The following is an 18,657-nucleotide window of genomic DNA, read 5'->3' on the forward strand; positions in this document are numbered from 1 at the left end:
ACAGCAAAGAGGTTGGGCCAACTTATAAATGTTTTAGTGAAATATATAATATACAATTTAGCTGACACTTATCCAAAGCGACTTACAGTCATGCGTGAATACATTTTTACGTATGAGTGGTCCCGGGAATCGAACCCGATATCCTGGTGTTGCAATGCTCTACCAAGATGCATGACAGAGTTATAAATGCTTTGTGAAGCCTCAATTTAATATGATTTATAAGGACTTTATTAAGTGGTGCTTATGCCACCCTTTATAAAGCACGGGTTTGTCATATTTGACATAGTGGGTTATGTCACACAGTTATGCCACATTTATGAACCCTTTATAAAGCATGACATATGGTTATAGATGGTTTGTAATACATTTATGTAGTGTTTATGAAGGCTTATGAAGCCTTTATAAGCTGCACGTAATTTACGGCGGGACCAATCTTTTTTTATTCACAGTAACATATTTGGAACTGCAGGCATAAGGAAACTTCGTAACTCAAGTTGCGTCCGCCTTTTGGAGTTATTATGTATTTGTTTGCAGGTCTCGCACACAGGCTTATTTTCCAGGCAGAAATGATGATTTGTTTGTGCATTGGGTTCTGTTTGTGTTTAAAGATCAAGGAATTGATATCAGCTATAAATCTGTGGTTGCAAAACAGTGGTGTGGTATTGGGTCAAACGAAGTGTGTGTGTGGGGGGGGGGGGGGGGGGGGCGGTAGCAATGCAATAAAAAAGACACAGGGAAGTGTAGTGGAGGGGTGCTAGGGGGAGTGCGCTTGGTTGTGAGAGAGACTAAATTTAAATCGTAATTGGCTGACTTCCACAAGCTCGCGGGCATTTTAATGAATCATAATAACTTCATTTAAAACCAGCTGAGCAGAAAATAGTTTGGAGAGGAGCCTGTGGCCAGTATGGATTTGTGTTTTTGTCAGGCCCCACTCCCTTTCATCAGCCAGAAAGCCACAGCCATACCACTCTTGACACATGACGCACATGCGTGCACAACACACGTACACACACTGGGGGGACATTTGACTGGGGTTACACACAGTTATAGTTGCTGTGTACATGCGCTTATGAGCCTGCGTGTCACTGTTTACACTGTGCCAATGTCTGTGTACGAACAATGACAGTTATGACATTTAATTTCACCATTTAAACCCTGATTCATATTTTCTTTCTTCTCTAAACACAGACGTCTGTGGATGCAACTCATTGACCCATCCACTGTGCTGTTTCTGCCCTCATGACGTCCATCCAGGCTCCACCACTCCATTAAGGGAAAATATGCTGGGTTGTAGCCACAGTTAATAACCACACATGTCATTCCGACAAACTGTGTATCATACAGTACATAGTCTGAATCATCACTGTTACTGTATCTGTGGGGGCCCCTGATGGTTGTTATTTGTCTATATGTAACCAACTGATGAACCTACTCACCCAGAGGGCCGTTAACTGGAGAGAGTATGACCAACCTTGGCGTAAATGGTGAGAGTGAGCGAACATGTGACCTGACTAATCAGACTACGTCACCCCTGCATCAAAAAGTCAAAATTAGAAGGAATTTTCTCTGAGAAGGAAAAACATTTATTGGAAGGAGGAAAATCAGCACTTATCAAAATATGCCTCTAATTCTCTATCTGGCATAGCAGAAGAACATTGACAGTGTTGTTTTAATGACATAATGATGTATCATACATTGCAGTGGCTATTAGATTATCTAGTGTCTTTTTTCACAGAGGCAGTCTGTGTATTTGAGTGTGGGCGAGCACTGTCGCGTATCCTAAAATGATGTCACAACCATGTACTTTAGTCTTTCTATTAGCTGTCACCACAGAGAATGCATGGCTTTGTGTTTGTGTAATGGTATTATGGAAATGTGCCATGTCAGACCTGACCACCAATCCAGACTTCATTGGGTGTGCACCCTTCCATTATGTGACAATCAGTTAACCTTGTAAAAGTTCTACTTCGTCCATAGTTGCCATTGCTCACAAGCAAACAGCATTATGTTGTATGGAGAAATGCTCTAATGTTCTGTGGTTAAGACCTACGCTTACTATCAATGTAATATGTTCTTGGTCATTTCTTATTATTTAAAATCTGTAAAAATGGTATGACAACACTGACGACACCACGTTGGTCTTGCCGCGACATTCCCCCCAAAAATGTGTGAGTCTGATTCAATATTTGTGGGTAATTTTGTGATAGAAATAAACTCTTGCATATACCATCACAATGCCAACCGAGGAAAATAAAATATGATTTGTTTGCCACGTAAACAGCCATAAAAATAAATATCCTCTGAGGCATGACTTTTAATGTATTATGTAAGTTGGACGATAGCTCTGGAAACTTTTAGATCAATTTCTCAGCGCAGATTAGAGAGCTATGAATCCCATTTATGGAAGAGGCTCCCTCATAAAATGCTTTTTGAAACTTTTATATTTTCGTGATGAAGAGAGAATGAACCCGCTAAGCAATGATCCGCTGGCGGCGCTTTCATGTATTGAAAAAAAAGAGGGAAACAAAAAAATCCAATAAAAAATAGGCACTCCCAAAGCCATCTGGAAGTAGCCAGGACACACAATGCTTGCTTTTATGCTGCTAATTCCACTTGGAGGTGCAGCATAAAAGCAGAGTGTGGATATTGTGTTATAACTGTTGCAAAGAAGTAAATGGCCCCGGAATACTAATCTTGGTGGTCAGGCCGAGGGAGGATCATTTTTGACTGGAGTAAACAGGCTGTAGTTTGGGGCTCAGGAAGCCTCTCAGAGGAGATGCTACTGCTCTCTGTTAAATGGATGAGCCGTGTCTAGCCAGTAGTCCCTTTTCAAGTCTGAGCACAGTCAATGGAGCTACTATACTACCCTTTCAGGTGTCAAAAACCTAGTTATAAATTTGGTATTTGGTATTTTATTAGGATCCCCATTAGCTGTTGCGAAAGCAGCAGCTACACTTCCTGGGGTCCACACAAAACATGAAACATGACATAATACAGAACATTAATAGACAAGAACAGCTAAAAGACAGAACTACATCAAAAGGACCAATCCCCCTTTCTACTGTACAGTGGCAGCTTGGCCTATTTTTGCACAGCTGATTCTTGGCCTTTGTTGGCTCTCGGCCAATGGCCTGTCATGTTCGGTTCTATCGTCACTATATCTGGGTCCTATGGTGCACGGCAGAGTGACAGTCTGGGAGATGCTGCAAAGGAAGAGGGCAGCAGATCTGGAATGTGTGGCAGGACATTGTAAAAAAGTTTTAGTGAGGAAGTTAATGGCCCGTCACACTGTCCACTTTTGTAAAGAAAGTACTTTTTTTCTCTTTTCCATTTCTCACCCTACTTTTTCCTTCCCTTTTCCACTTTTTCTTGCTAGGAAAGATTATGGCTCAGTTGCCTCCCCCCCTTTCCCCCCTTCTCAGAAAAACAATTTACATAATGGAAAGAGCAAGCAGCAAACTCCTTTTGTGTCATTTGGCAAACACCTCGGCCAAAGATGAAGGTTTTTAGACTATTTAAGGTGAAGTATTTTCACTAAATACTTCTACATGTGGAATTTGTATAATTGATTTCACATCCTGTTTGAAGTTATGGCAATACAACTTTAAACATGCGTTTAATGGGGTGAAAGTATGTAAAGTTAAACGCTGCATGTTTTCTGCATTTCCAGTTGTTTTGGTTTTTGGATTTTCGATAGTCTGCCATATCGGCAGTTTGTTTCTGTTGGCTCGCAACCATGTTCTCCTAGCTGGGCACTTCAGACGTACACATATTTCAGAGTGTTCTGGTCATTTAGGGATAATCTGTATTAATGACGTTCAACTGATACCGACAAATCTTCAGCTACATGGAGTCCCTTTGCTATTGGCAATGCATTATGGAAACTTTCTCAACCCCATTGAAAACGGATTAGCATCTTGGGTTTGTGCATTTTTAATGTCTTCTGTTTACATTTCTGTCTGTGTCTTCCCTCTCAAACAAAGATTTTCCCTCCTTTTTCCTATGTCACATTTACTGTCCCAGAGGTCATTGTGTTGCCTGCTGCCTGCTGCCCCCTCCCCCCGGGCATTTTTACTCTACTCTGGCCTTAATAAACCCAGGAGTGCCTTTGACAACGTGTGACTTGAAAGCAGGAAATAATGGGCCCTAAACGCTAAATCTTTACAGGTTATTGACCTGTGGAGAGAGCGCGTATGCATCGTTTCAGTTTCCCCTTTCCAGCCCTGTGGCCATTTTGTTTCACTGCAGACACTGTAGGACCCATTTGTCAGGAACGGTGCAGCATTTCTACGGCTTCTGAACCAAGCGCTCATGCCATCTTTACGATACTGGGTCAAATACAGCAACACTACTTGGTTGTCTTTTATGGCTGCAGCTTGTTGACTCTTGTTAAATTTGAATACCAGGTTGCCCTGTCTTTAGTTTCTTTTTAGTTGCTGGACTCTTTTACATTGGTGGTTACTTTTGACTGGTACTGTTAAAAGGCATCTAGAGGCATCTGTTGGACCCGGCTTCACGCAGTCACCTTTTTCCCCAGGCCGAATATAAAAACGGGCAAATGACATCCGAAACCGCCTTCCTTCCCCCCAGCCTACCATCTCTTTCTCCTTAGCAATAAAGGCATTTACAGCACTGTAAAAACATGTAAATTGCTGTATCTAGTGGGGTTGCTGTGGCCTGCGGTGGTTGTGGGGGGCGAGGGTTCACCTCGTGGTCAGACTCTCATGTTCTTCTGGAAGACATGGAAGAAAGCTGCTGCCTTTCGTCCTGCCACCAATACCCAACTCCAAGGGTTATTGATCACCTCCAACAGTTCAGATTCGTTTTTATGTCCTGGGACATTCCATGACTTTCCCGGGCCAGGGGGGTGACACAGTGATGTGCTCTGGGTCTGGAGATGATTGATAGACAAACAGTCCCCCACTAATCATGGCTACTGTGGATGTGACGTTTTCAGTGCATTGGTATACATTTCGGCCTGCATTACGCACCGGTGGCCTGTCTCTGTTGGTTCAATCCCAGATTCACTTGGTTTGAGTGCAAAGAGAGAACCACATCACTCGCATCAAACCATTCAAATGAAAGCTGTCTTACCCTAACAATGTACCAACTACTCAATACGAAACTAATTCCGAAAGCCATTTTTGTTGTGGTCATTCTTAACAGCCGGCCCCAACTGACCTGACATCCACATTAGGAGGTGGTCTCCCTCTGTTGTGGAGACCAAGGCTATTAATATCAGGGCCCTGAGGAATGGCCCTTGTGTTGCAGGGAGCAGAGGGGGAACAGGGGCAGCCAGCCGGACTGACTGACCTTCAGGAGGTCCCGTCCTCATTTCCTGCCACTTCACACAAGGAGATCCCGGGTGGTTCCTCTCTCTGCTCCCGGCCCAGCTCCTGTTTCCTCCCCCGCGCCGGACCGAGGAGGAGCATGCCAACATGTCATAACTTAAGAACATCCGCTGATCCCCCTCTGGAAAAAAGGGGGTTTAGGAAAAGCCAGAAAACACATGGAACCTTTCACCTCTGTGGCAGAGATAGAAGGTGTTGGGGAGGAAGAGTGAGAGGTCGTTTGGTGGGCTGGAAGGGTTTGTTTGTTTTTGGCCCAAACAAGGCTGAGACTCAAAATACTGTACTGCCTGAACAAGGCTCTGACGTCAGCCCAGGGGAGAGGAAGGGTTATGTGGACTGAGATGCCCCCGGTCTCCCCAGGGCAAGAGTGCTGAAAATGTCTTCATTGTAGAGAGGGAAAGAGGAAAAGGACAAGCAACAGAGAGGAAGATAAAAACCTGTTTGTGACCTACTGGACAGACAAATTGGTTTGCAGGCAAAAATGGATTAAGAGTACGGTGACTGATTTGTGATACAGTGCGTCCATTTTGAGTGTTTGAATTTAGACTGCTTTGGTGTGTGTGTGTGTGTGTGTGTGTGTGTGTGTGTGTGTGTGTGTGTGTGTGTGTGTGTTTTTTCTGTGTGTGCATGCACACGCCCTGACATTCGGCAAGTCAATATTTGTCTGCTTTCCTTTTCTCTAGACATCCTCGTTCTGAGCAGTAGACCATAAAACTGTCAACTGTGGCCCGAAGATTTTCTCTATCTTCTTTTATTTCCTTTTCCCCCTTGTGATAACAATATCATTGTAAACCAGCTAGACACTCTCCCATGTCCTTATGGCCAGGATTTGCATGGGGAAAAACACAGGTTTATCTTCTCTTATCTACTGTACAGTGTTAGCTCACACTATCGGTGCAATTCAGAGTACCAGAGTATTTGTCTGTGGGTCTGTATGTGTGTGTGCGCATGTGTTGCACATGTCTATAAGTAGCTTAATGTCTAGGTCTGTACATTACTGTATGTGTTTGTTAGTCTGTGTTGTGTGCCCTTGGTCTGTGTGGGCCATGTCTGTGTGTGCGTAATTTTCTCATGTCTGTGTTTGTGCGTAATACACTGTGTGTGTGTGTGTGTTTTATGAGAGGAATCCTGGCTGCGACCCAGGATTTTTGTCTTGGTTGATGAAAAATGTGCTGCCTGCGGTACACATCTACTTGAGCGAGGGAACACGCAGTTCTGGGCTGTCCTTTCCAATTGGCAGTCTCCGTACTGTTCTGTGACTGATAAGAGGATAGTGTAAATATAACTGTACAGCACAGCTCATTACCGCTGAAGGGAGAGGTGAAGGAGAGAGGAAAAGGGAGAGTGTGGTGTCTGTACTGTTCTGACGAAAGAGTGTGTGTGTGTGTTTATGGATTTTTTGCTGTTTTTTAGTACTGAGTGTAAGTGTCTTACTTAACCCATTTGTGTAGGCTCACTGAACAGCCAGGCTGTGTTTTTGTTGGTGCCTGTGTTTGTCTGCTCGAGTATCCCTCCCTCTCTGCCTCTCCCTCTCTTTCTTTCTGCCAAAGGAACAAACTGCATTTTCTGTCTGATGAGAAGTGCTGTTGAATGGCAGGGTTATGTGATCACATTGCAGGCTGAGGGCTGGCTGTGTGTGGCTGGGTGGCGGTGGCGGTGCGGTGGGGTGGGGCTCCATTAGATTGGGTTAGCTCAGACACCGTGGGGTGGGCTGCTGGCACTTCCAATCAGGGGTACCCCCTAAACATCCATGACCACTACAAGGGAACATGGAAAGGGGGGACACTACACCTCCCCCTCTACTCTGTGCCGTGAATCTGATTTGCATGTACAAGGAGGGGGAGGCAGCTGTTCTCTTTTGTTCTGAAATGCCAAAATCCCGCTGCCCGCAGCGTTGTGTAATATTTCAGAGGAGGAAGCGAAAAGGGAAGAGTCAGTCAGTGGCACGTGGCATAAACCTCCCCCCACTCTCCCTCCTTTTACTTGGGTTATTCGAAGCAACAGTTGTGCAAGGTCCATTATGTCAGGTTAGGGCTTGGTTGTGGCAACTTGAAGGAGGGAGGCCGGGGAGGGAGGAGGCCGGAGTTGTAGGAGAACAATTATTTTATAGCCACTTCTTTCTCTCCCTCTTTCTTTTTCTCTCTGGAGAGGCAGGCAGTTATTTTGAGCCGCAGAGTTGGTGCTGCCACGGCACTACCCGGGGGCAGAGGGTCGGGGAGAGGACGGTGCCAGAGTGCCAGGGAGGTGTTTTTTTCTCACCCCTCCTCCTCTCTCTTTTCCTCTCCTCTGTCCGGCTAACAAGATGCCTTCTATTGATCAAAGGGAAATAGGAAAGGGGGTGAAAATGTATCACTTTAATTTGTGTTAGGGTTTTTCTAGGGCCCCCAGAATGGTTCTTCCTGCCTGCTGGGTGGCTGGCTGACTGGGTGCTGTGGCTCCTCTATCGGTACTCCTCCTCGCTCAGACAGTAATGAGCCACACCAATGAGGTGCCACAGAGGTTTTGTCCTTGTAGAGACACGGCATCACGCCGCCACTTCCTCTAAGAATTGATGTCCATGTGCCGTGGTGTACGCTCCGCCGTGGGCCTGTTTAGTACACGGCTTCGGCCTCCCTTGGGAGCGGTTAGAGTGTTGCGCCATCTGTGGGCCCCCAGGTTCACTAACCCTACACTGTGCTGGTTCCACCCAGGTAAAGACTGGATTGGCTCATGGCCCCATTTAGTGAGGACTGCTCATGGTTACAGTACGTTGACTGAAACTAACAATCAACTAAAGCATTATAGTCAGTGTTAAGGCCAGGACTTTTTCTACACCATGTGACCCAACCAGGAAAAAGTCTTAGCTCTATAATATCCAATAATCTCCATTGGTCTCTAGAAGAAGCAGGGGGAGCTGATTTTATTAATGCACATTTAAAATGAGATACTGTGTCTATATCTCACCTGAACATGGTTCCCTCTCCAAAGGTTAAGTATTTATTTTAACTGACTAATTTTGCCATATGTTCAACTCTGCATTAAACATCCCTGGCCATATGCTGCATTAAAATATGCAGAAAATCAAGGGTATTACTTAAGATTATTTTACTGAAGGCCATATTTCAGTGAAAAAAACCACTTATTATATATTAACTAAGGTTGGGTGGTATCCAGATTGTCATACCTTCAAAACGGGCGGCAGGTAGCTTAGTGGTTAAGAGCGTTGTGCCAGTAACCGAAAGGTCGCTGGTTCTAATCCCCGAGCCAACTAGGTGAAAAATCTGTTGATGTGCCCTTGAGCAAGGCACTTAACCCTAATTGCTCCTGTAAGTCGCTCTGGATAAGAGTGTCTGCTAAATGACGTAAATGTAAATGTAAAACGTTCCTGTACTATTCCGGGGTATACGGTATTACCGGCAGTGCACACAAGGGGGCGCTATTTATTTCAATAACAATTTTAAATTTAAAACATTCACGCACAGAACTAATTTAGGTAGCAGGGATCTTGATCCAGGAGTGGATTGATTGTCTCTGCTGTAACCAAGAAGCTTGATCTTGCAAGCTAGCGACTGAACTAGCAACCTAGCAAACCAAATGCATAGCTGGAGCCCTGAGCTGGAGATATTCTATTTGGGACATTTTATATTTTTTACAGTATTGAAAAACATATGGTATAGCGACCAAGCCTAATAATAACTAATACCTTGTGCTGTGAGTGTGTGAAATGACAGTTAAGTAAGGTCTAGTACAATATCTAGTACAGTAAAAACTTGTGTTGCATAAGTTGTAACAGGCAAACTTACAACTCCAACTTGTCCTTCATGTCAGTGTAACTTGTCTTCCTCAGACATACAGTGCAGCTGTTTTGTAATATTACTGTTTGTCGTTACGAAACCGACACCCAGTTTGTCTCCATCTCTAAGACAAAAAAAGTTATCTGAGTATTGACTTCCTGTTATGATTTGCTGCTGCTGCTAGAGGGTGTCGTAACCGTTGGAGACGCTGCCAAGAACAGAACAGCCAAGGTCTGGTTTAGGGTTCTCCATGTCCTGGGATCAGGATCACACAGAAACACAGAACATACCTGTTTGATATCTGGGTGGAGCAGGACACAAGTTAGCGAGCTAGCCTAGCGATGCCATGAAGCTGTTGCCTGGCTGGGCCTGAGACATGCTCCCATAGCACCCTCTGTTTGTATGTGCTAAATACTAACGCTAGACCTCAGCTCTTCATACTGCACTTATACAGTTAAATTCAATAAACTTTATTCTGTAATTGCCCCTGGCTGGGGAATAAATAAAGTTATTAAACTGAATTGGATTGTAGAAATGCAGTGTGAAGAGGAGAGGCCCAACGTTGGCATACATTTGCATACTGTACTTATAAAGCTGCTCAGACACAATGGGTCTTGTTATTGACATAGTACTGAACAATACAAATGTTTAAAAAATGAGTTTGCTTGTTGCAGGTGTGTGGGAATCATTTTTAATGATATCTTAAATGGAAAAGTTAACTTGCACACTCCTCTTGGCAGTATCAATTTGTACATTTAAATAGCAAGTGTTAAACAAACAAAACCTTATGTCTGTTCCAAAGGCTATGTAATCTTACCACACACATACTATACATGTAGCTGCAGTTAGTATAGTTTCTACAGTGTATTGGGCCTATGTCCATATTAAACACCCTCCTGTCTCCTTTCCTGTGTTGCAGCTGGTGAGAAGGCCATTGTCTGTGACCAGTGTGGGGCCCAGTTCCAGAAGGAGGATGCTCTGGAGGCTCACAGACAGATCCACACAGGTAAGAATACAGCCACCACTTCTGCTTCAATAAGGCTTTACATGTCTTCCCGCCATCACTCTGTGTTAGAGAGAATTGTGTTTGCTACAGTTTGCTCTTGAGCTTAAAGGTCTAAGTCATGTGAAATAGATCAGATTGATAGCTATAAATAAGACAAAACACAAAAAAAGCATTCATTTTGGTGTGCTTAAATGGTCTGAAGCATATTAAGTAATAATGTATGCTTGTTGACCTTGATGATATTTTAGTCATTATTCAAATAGTTGTTTTACACCACAGTGAGTTTACAGTATGCAATGTCTTACTGCTCTTGGCGCTGTACCAAGCAGAAAGACCCAGCAGTGGACATTACCATATCCTGTGTCACTGCGTTAAAAGCTAGTAACCGTGGCTTCCAGTATAAAGCTGAACCCTCTGAGTCATGGTTATGAGCCGGCTGGCTCGTTCCACGGCGAGGTGGGGGTCTGGAAGGCGGAGGTCTGGAATCTTCTTTTTGCTAGCTAGGGCGATCTACTTTAAGTGCATGCCTGTCTTCCCAGTGGCCTACTTGGTGTGTGCTGACTGCTCATAATTTGCAGATAGTTGTTGACACATCAACCAGAATCAAGGGGCAGGGAAATGTGTGACTTGTTTTGTTAATCAGTGGCTGTATTGGAGTGGTTTCACCTCTCCTAGGCAATTAGCAATGAGTGTTAGTTCTTCAGTCTCCCTTGGTTTCTCAGCGGCAGCTGTAAGCGGTGGTAGTGTCAGTGGCGGTTTTGTCGCAAAACTAAGACTGTTCTGCCAAGTTGTTTGAGGAAGGAAAGAGTGGAAGGCCCCACACCACTCTCTCACTTGAGTATCTAACCTAGTTATTTACAGATTATCTCATTTTGCTCATTTGTAGCTTTGTCAGCTGTGTTTGTGTTTTCTATACATGTGGTCCTCTGTAGCTCAATTGGTAGAGCATGGCGCTTGTAACGCCAGGGTAGTGGGTTCGATCCCCGGGACCACCCATACGTAAAAATGTATGCACACATGACTGTAAGTCGCTTTGGATAAAAGCGTCTGCTAAATGGCATATTATATTTATACCTGTTCGCACCTCTCCCTGTAGGTTTTACAGACACTCCCCGCCCCTTGGCTGCAACCCTTCTAATTTAGTGTACACTGCGCACACAACCCATGTGGAATTAGAGGTCTCTGGCAGCATTTGGAACTGCCGATCTGCGGTCAAGAACGGCGAGTTCATTTCAGCCTATGCTGCCCGTTAGTCCCTTGACTTTTTGGCCCTGACGGAGACATGGATCACCCCAGAGAACACTGCTACTCCAGCTGCTCTTTCTTAATCTGACTGTGTTTTCTCTCATTGTCCGAGAGCATCTGGTCGTCGCGGTGGTGGCACGGGTCTACTCATTTCTCCTAAGTGCAGATTTGATCTTTTCTCCCTCTCGCGCCAGTCCATCTCCTCATTTGAATTCCATGATGTCACTGTCACTTGTCCACTCAAGCTTAACTTTATTGTCATCTATCGCCCACCAGATGCCGTTGGGGAGTTCCTCATTGAGCTTGACACCTTGATAAGCTCATTTCCTGACGATGGCTGTACTTGGCGACTTCAACCTCCCGACGTCTGCCTTCGATTCATTTCTTTCCAACTCTCTCTTTCCCCTCCTTGCCTCTTTTGACCTCACCCTTTCCCAATCCCCTCCAACTCACAAGGCAGGCAATACGCTTGACCTCATCTTTACTAGAAGCTGCTTGCCTACTAATCTCACTGCAACCCCCCTCTAGGTCTCTGATCACTAGCTGAGTGACTCATTGCGAGCTTACAGAACAGGGCTGCGGGCAGCTGAGCGAAAATGTAGGAAAACTAAACTTCCGGAGGACCTATCATCCTTTCACTCCCTCCTCTCTACCTTCTCTTCCTCTGTATCTGCTGCTAAAGCCACTTTATACCAATCTAAATCTCAAGCTTCTGCCTCTAACCCTAGGAAACTATTTTCCACCTTCTCCTCCCTCCTTAATCCGCCACCCCTCCCTCTTCCCTCTCTGCGGATGACTTTGTCAGCCACTTTGAAGAAAAGGTTGACGACATCCGATACTCATTCACTCAGCCTATTGAGTCCACTGGTCTCACTCACACTGAACTACCCTATGCCTTGACCTCTTTCTCCCCTCTCTCTCCAGATGACATCCTGCGACTAGTGAGGTCTGGCTGCCCGACAACCTGCCCGCTCGACCCCATCCCATCCTCCCTTCTACAGACCATTTCTGGAGACCTTCTCCCATTCCTCACTTCCCTCATCAACTCATCCCTGACCACTGGCTGTGTCCCCTCTGACTTCAAAATGGCCCGAGTTGCTCCCCTCCTCAAGAAACCAACACTCGACTCGTCAAAAACTATAGACCTGTATCCCTTCTTTCTTTTCTTTCCAAAACACTTGAGCGTGCTGTCTCTGATCAACTTTGTTGTTATCTCGCTCAGAACGAACTTCTTGACCCTAACCAGTCAGGCTTCAAGACGGGTCACTCAACCGAGACTGCTCTTCTCTGTGTCACAGAGGCTCTCCACACTGCCAAAGCTGACTCTCTTTCTTCTGTTCTCATCCTTCTAGATCTATCTGCTACCTTCAACACCGTGAACCATCAGATCCTCCTCTCCACCCTCTCAGGGCTGGGCGTCTCAGGTTATGCACACTCTTGGATTGCATCCTACCTGGCAAGCCGCTCCTACTAGGTAATGTGGAGAGGTTCTGTGTCTGCACCACCTACTCTCAATACTGGTGTCCCCCAGGGCTCGGTTCTAGGCCCTCTCCTCTTCTCTCTATACACTAAGTCACTTGTGGTCCTCTGTAGCTCAATTGGTAGAGCATGGCTCTTGTAACGCCAGGGTAGTGGGTTCGATCCCCGGGACCACACATACGTAAAAATGTATGCACACATGACTGTAAGTCGCTTTGGATAAAAGCGTCTGCTAAATGGCATATTATTATTATTATTATTACTCGGCTCCGTCATATCCTCACATGGTCTCTCCTATCATTGCTATTCGGATGACACTCAACTACTTTTCTCCCCCCCCCCTTCTGACACCCAGGTGGTGACACGCATCTCTGCGTGCCTGGCAGATATCTTGCCTTTTACTTGGCATGCCAGCCTTGTTTATCAGCGACATGAGGATGAGGATGGTGATGATGTTTTTGCCTGGTGCCAAGAACAAAATCTTTCCAGCAGATTCCATAAAGCTCTCTGACATGCGTATGTGGCCAATTATTCTTAATTTAGTAGAGGTGCAGACTCCGGTTTCCCTCCACTCACAGTTGGCACCGGTGGGGTGTGTGTGTGTATGCTGATACTGTAGGAAGGATGACTAGGTGTGTTGTGGTTGCTGGATTCCAGAATGTGTGTAGCGTTGATGTGTGTGACCCGTGGTTTACTGGGTTATAGCCATTCTATCACTCCACACTTCTGTGACCGGCCAAATAAACAGCCATCCTCTTTCAGAACTATGGACTGGTAATGTGACCCAAGCTATGTTGTTCTGAATATCAACCTCAATGTCTTCCCAAGTGGTATATTTTACTCTTCCTTTCTTGTTAAATGAAAATATTTTCAGTAGATATTGCTTTCTTGTACTCCGTACGCCATTGTTATTAGGGTGATGGTTACTCAACATGTAAGGTATTCTCTGTTTAGTTTTTTAAATGGGGGGAGCTCCTCTGTGTACCCCAACAGAACCAGGATGGATTATAATGGAGTATAACACAGTATAATGGAGACTGACACCGTCATCCAAGCCTGACCCAAACAACTTCCCAGAGCAATCTGGGTGGCCCCGCATTTTTTGACAGGCATGTCTCGGGGCTAGCCCCGCTTGAGCTGGCCCCCTATTTGACAGCAGCAGGGGCCTCCGGAGGGGCCTTGACCAATCCCTGGGTCACGGAGTAAAGAGGGGTTAAACAAGGCTAATGATCAGACAGTCATACCAGCGGAAAGTCTAAATATAGAATTCCAGTCTGGAGTAGAGAAATAGGCAGCAGGACTCGTCTTCCTGCCAGGGTTTGGAACAGCAGTCTCCCCCGAGATCCACTGAGCTTATATTTTTAAATGTGCTCTAACGCATGGCTAGGCTGATACGCCGGCTCCATCCCTCAATATGCTCACCCATATGCTTAGTTTTACTCGGTCTACTCGCTCTGGAAAATGGGTTATCACCTAATTCTGTCTGTGCGGCTCTAAGTGTGCCTGTGTGTGCGTGTGGCGATACATAACTTACTGTACACTGTCAGAAAGGAGATTATTTTCTACTTTAAACCATTTATGTATGATTTACAAATAGGAGGAATACACAGTTCCCGAACTATATGTTATAGTCAACTGTCTGTGTTTTACAGGAATACACTTTGGCTGAAAGACTTGAAATAGATTTAAGATTTAAATTATTAGAATTATTGTGCAATTGTAGAACTATTACTTTTTTTTGTAAGGACCAATTTTTTTTTAAATATCACTTTGTGTTTTTGTACAGTGGTCGAACACCAGGCCGAGGAAAACATCGGAGGGGAAAACATTGTTGACCATCAAAGCCAGATGTTATCTAAGCGGCTGCTTGGCAGCAAGGGGTGTTTGGCCCTGAAGTCATGCCCATTTCTGGGTAATGCTGCTCCTTCAATGGACACTATTGTGGCATCCCTTCTGGCCAGTTGACGTCAGAGGTATCAGTTGCCGCAGCGCTTCTTTATCCACTCAGACTCACACTGGTTGTGAAACAGGCTGGATCCAAGGCTTTATATTTAGCGTTACTTGGTATTTGCTTAGGTTAGTTTATATCCCTGTGCATGCATGTACAGTACTCAGAACCTTTGCGTGGTATGTACACATGAAACCTTGAGTAATTGTAAGGGCATGCCACGGCAAAGGAACATTCAGTGTATTTTCTGAATGTTAACATTATGAAATTAGTATGGCCAACATGACAATCACTTGTCAATAGAAGAAGTAAAAGAAAATAGACTAATCTAGTTGTATTGTTGATAGTACCATTTCATTTATCATAAAGCCAATACTATGGCATTAGGCCTCTCATCTCTTAATCTGAGACTAATTGATTGTGGCCACAGTTTCCTAATATCCGAATAACACAGGGGGGCAGCAGTGTTGGCTGGTGGTTTTGAGGTGACAGGACTCTTTGAAAAACAACATAATGTGCCTGTGTGTTTACGCAGTAGGCTAATCCACTGCGCTGCTTCTGCACTGGCGTGGTCAGGCTTTTTGACATCGTTTTTAAAGCAGTCCAACCTGACTCCCACCTATATCACCTCTCGTATAGCTCCGGAGGGTTCCACCTCACACAGGGGCCTAAGTCACTGGTGGAATCACATTATAGCACCTGACATTGATCATTGATCAACACGTTTGAATGACACACCACCTCTCACACAAGCCATATCTTAATGGCTTGGGCTAGTTCTAAGAGACACTCTGTTCTTGCCAGGAGATCCCATGTCCTAATGTGACTTTTGAGCTTGATTACGTAATACGAGTTCCCCTCAATGCATGTACAGTAGCTAGAGTAAGTTTAACTACAGAAGGTAATGCACTAGGTTTTTGCCACTCACTAGAGTTCAGTGCAAATACAATAGTGATATCCAGGAACAGTGTTCTAGTTTCTGTGCAGATAGAAGGGGAGCAGCCCTGTCAGGACACTGTGTGAGTTGTGGCTGAAATAAGTGTTGACAATGCTGTAATGACATGGGGATGGAGAGCTGAAGAGCTGACCTGGGAGCAGTGTAGCTGTCTGTAACAGTAACAGCCTTCTATCCACCGACTAACTGGAGACCCTCAGGGACTGTCTCTCGCTCTGCAATATCAGCGCAGATCGTCTTGTCCGCACCATATTCAACAGGGGGGGAAATTCACCTATCGTGCAAATGATCGGAATGGCACCTTCTGTCATTGGAAAAGGCCATCTGATTTGGCCCGTGTTTGGGAAGCAAGGCAATGTGTTTTCCAAGAGATGGTGGTAGTCCTGTTTATAGACAAGCCCTCTGACCCCCCCCCCCCCCCCAAGAGCCCTGGTCTCAGTGAAAATCCAGAAATAATGGGAGGGACTGCCCCCTCCTTTTCTATCCCTCTCTCGCCCTCCCTCTCTTTCTCCCTCTCTTTCCTCTCCTCTTTTTTAAGTCTTGTGTTACAGGGAAAAAATGCAAAACATTTTGGAGGCAACAGTGGGTTTAGCCGGTGGGAACACTGCGTGACTCCAGTGGCCGGGGCCACAGAGTAAACAGTTTCTTTCTCAAGCCAGAAATAGTTTGGACAGTGAGCGAGAGAAAAGGGAGGACAACACGCCTGTGTTATGGCGCAGGGAGAAAATAAGCCCTGAGGCCTCTTTTTCTTTCCTTCTTTCTCTCTTTCATTCCCACCCCCACTTTCTTTTTCACTCCCACATCTGAAAATGTTAACACTGGTGGCCTCCCAGTCAGTCCCCTCACACACATACCAACACCCACACATACCCCTCTCATGTGCAACTTTACCAAAGTAGGCCACTGCCACTGGTGCACAGGGTTCATGTCAAAAGTGTTGATTATCTCAATCACATTAGGCAAATAAGACCATCTCTTTAGCATTTAGTTAATAGTGACGTTATTAAGTTGTCATTGAGCATCAGAGCCGTGATGAACAATGCAACTGTTGTGTGTGTGCACCCCCCACACAGCCTTGATATGGAAGCGTTTTTGTTTGCCTTAAATTCTGGAGGGTGTTTGTGGACATCAAGGTTGAATAAATATATGTTTTACCGCACCGAGAATAACCACATTTATTCAGCACAAACCATCTAGAAATGGTAACTGGAGGTACTTGAAGGTTATTGGGTAGTGTTTCATTTTTGATTGGCGCGTTAGCCTCATGAATGCCCTCCTGCTGCGGTCATCTGGTGTGCAGTAATGCTGATTAGCATGGCTAAGCGTTAGCCCCCATATATCACTAGCCATTCATTATTGAGCAAGCTGTCCCTCACTCCGGCAGATTACCCATCTGTCTGTCTGACTGCTGAATACCCGTGGAGGGCACCAAGAGTCGACACTGGTATTGTATTGTAGAAGCCTCTGTCCCTGTAAACCACAGTGGAGTGCACTTATAGCAAAGGTCTTTGTCCCTTCTTAGTATATTAGTGAGGCATAGTTTTCATAGTAGTGTACTGTGTAGATATTATGTTGATGTTTGTCCTTAGAAACCACTATGAATTGCAAGGACACTTTTGGCTAATGTAAAAATCTTTGTCCCCTGTTAGGTCATCAGGTGTAATGCACAGATCTGTGTCCCATGAGATCCGGAGTGACATATAGTGCAGTTGATTGGAGGGATGAACTCTCTGTCACTGTACAGAGGCAGGGATTGGTCCCCTTGATGGTCCCTCCCCCCAGGTGATGCCTAGTTCCCACCAAAGGTCACAAGATTTGGAGGGAGTGATACTGTATCTCCTAAATATACACAAGCATGGACCCACCCAGACCCACTTTCTGACTGAAAGAGGAGACGGTCGCAGAATCTCCTTTTGATGTTACTGGTAATCAAAACTCCACCATTCCCATTGTGTTTTTACCTTCTCTAGTTTTGCCCACAGTCTTTTTTCATTCATCATTATGTGTGAAAGCTTTTTGATAAGTTAAAAGACTAAGTGAGAATACGTCAGGGTAATTTCAGTTTATGGGAGAAGTTTAACAGGTGGCATAGGCCAAGCTTTGCAACCCAATCCTCCCACTGTCCCAGTTTAAATAGTTTTGCTATGCAGAATGAGTAACATTTGCTCAAGGTGTCTTGTGAACAGCTGAAGCGCAGTTGAGAAGAGCCCTTAGAAATCTTTCAGCTGACTGTCATTCAAAATCGTACAGGGTTATTTTAATAGTGGATCTATCAACCTCTCTCTCTGAGACAGCTCTAAAATACCTTAAACTCAATGCTCTTATTTTCTCCACTCTATTTTTATCCCTCCATCTCACTCACTCTCACTCACTTCCCAAAATAAGAAGTGTACAAGTGGTCTGAGTCAGTATCAGTGAACAAATTAAATCAAGTGCAGACCTAGACTACAGTCTCTTCTTCTTCTCCCGCTTTTTTTCCTCTCCACTCTCCTCTCCAAACAAATGTTTTCGCCAGATAGGATCTAAATGAGTTTTCCAGGCGCAGGGATGCTCAGCTGGCCTGATAGATACCATGCGGGGGGGACGGCGGCAGGCCAACACCCAGAAGTAATCATCCGCCATGGCAGGAATGTTTAGCCATTAGGCCAAGTGTAAATTCCCACAATGAGCTCTGCGTTTATTGACTGGGCCTTGTGCATTATGTAAGGCGTCTTTGCGAGGGGCTGTGTGTATGTGGGGGCTGGGGGGAATGCGAGCTGGCACTGACACAGCTTCCTTCCACCGCCTACCCCAGCCAGTGAGAAGTACCCAATTGGGTCTCTCCGTTCTCTAGTTGTGACTTAGTAGGTGTCATGGTGGCACGGCCACGGGAACCTGGGGAACAACACTGTTTTGGGGGG

At 45.1% G+C, this 18,657-nt stretch overlaps 1 protein-coding gene across 2 annotated transcripts in view; it reads left to right on the plus strand.

The window, feature by feature from the left end:
• The window catches only part of LOC311142743 (zinc finger and BTB domain-containing protein 16-A), a 188,276-nt gene that overhangs the window by 123,834 nt on the left and 45,785 nt on the right, over positions 1–18,657 (plus strand). For both annotated transcript variants that reach the window (XM_084178403.1, XM_084178404.1), the window contains exon 4: positions 10,044–10,130. In XM_084178403.1, the coding sequence (XP_084034529.1) occupies positions 10,044–10,130 (87 nt within the window). The remainder of the gene's footprint in view (positions 1–10,043; positions 10,131–18,657) is intronic.

This window comes from Coregonus lavaretus (assembly GCF_964263955.1).
Source record: "Coregonus lavaretus genome assembly, chromosome: 15".
NCBI classification, from domain to species: Eukaryota; Metazoa; Chordata; class Actinopteri; order Salmoniformes; family Salmonidae; genus Coregonus; species Coregonus lavaretus.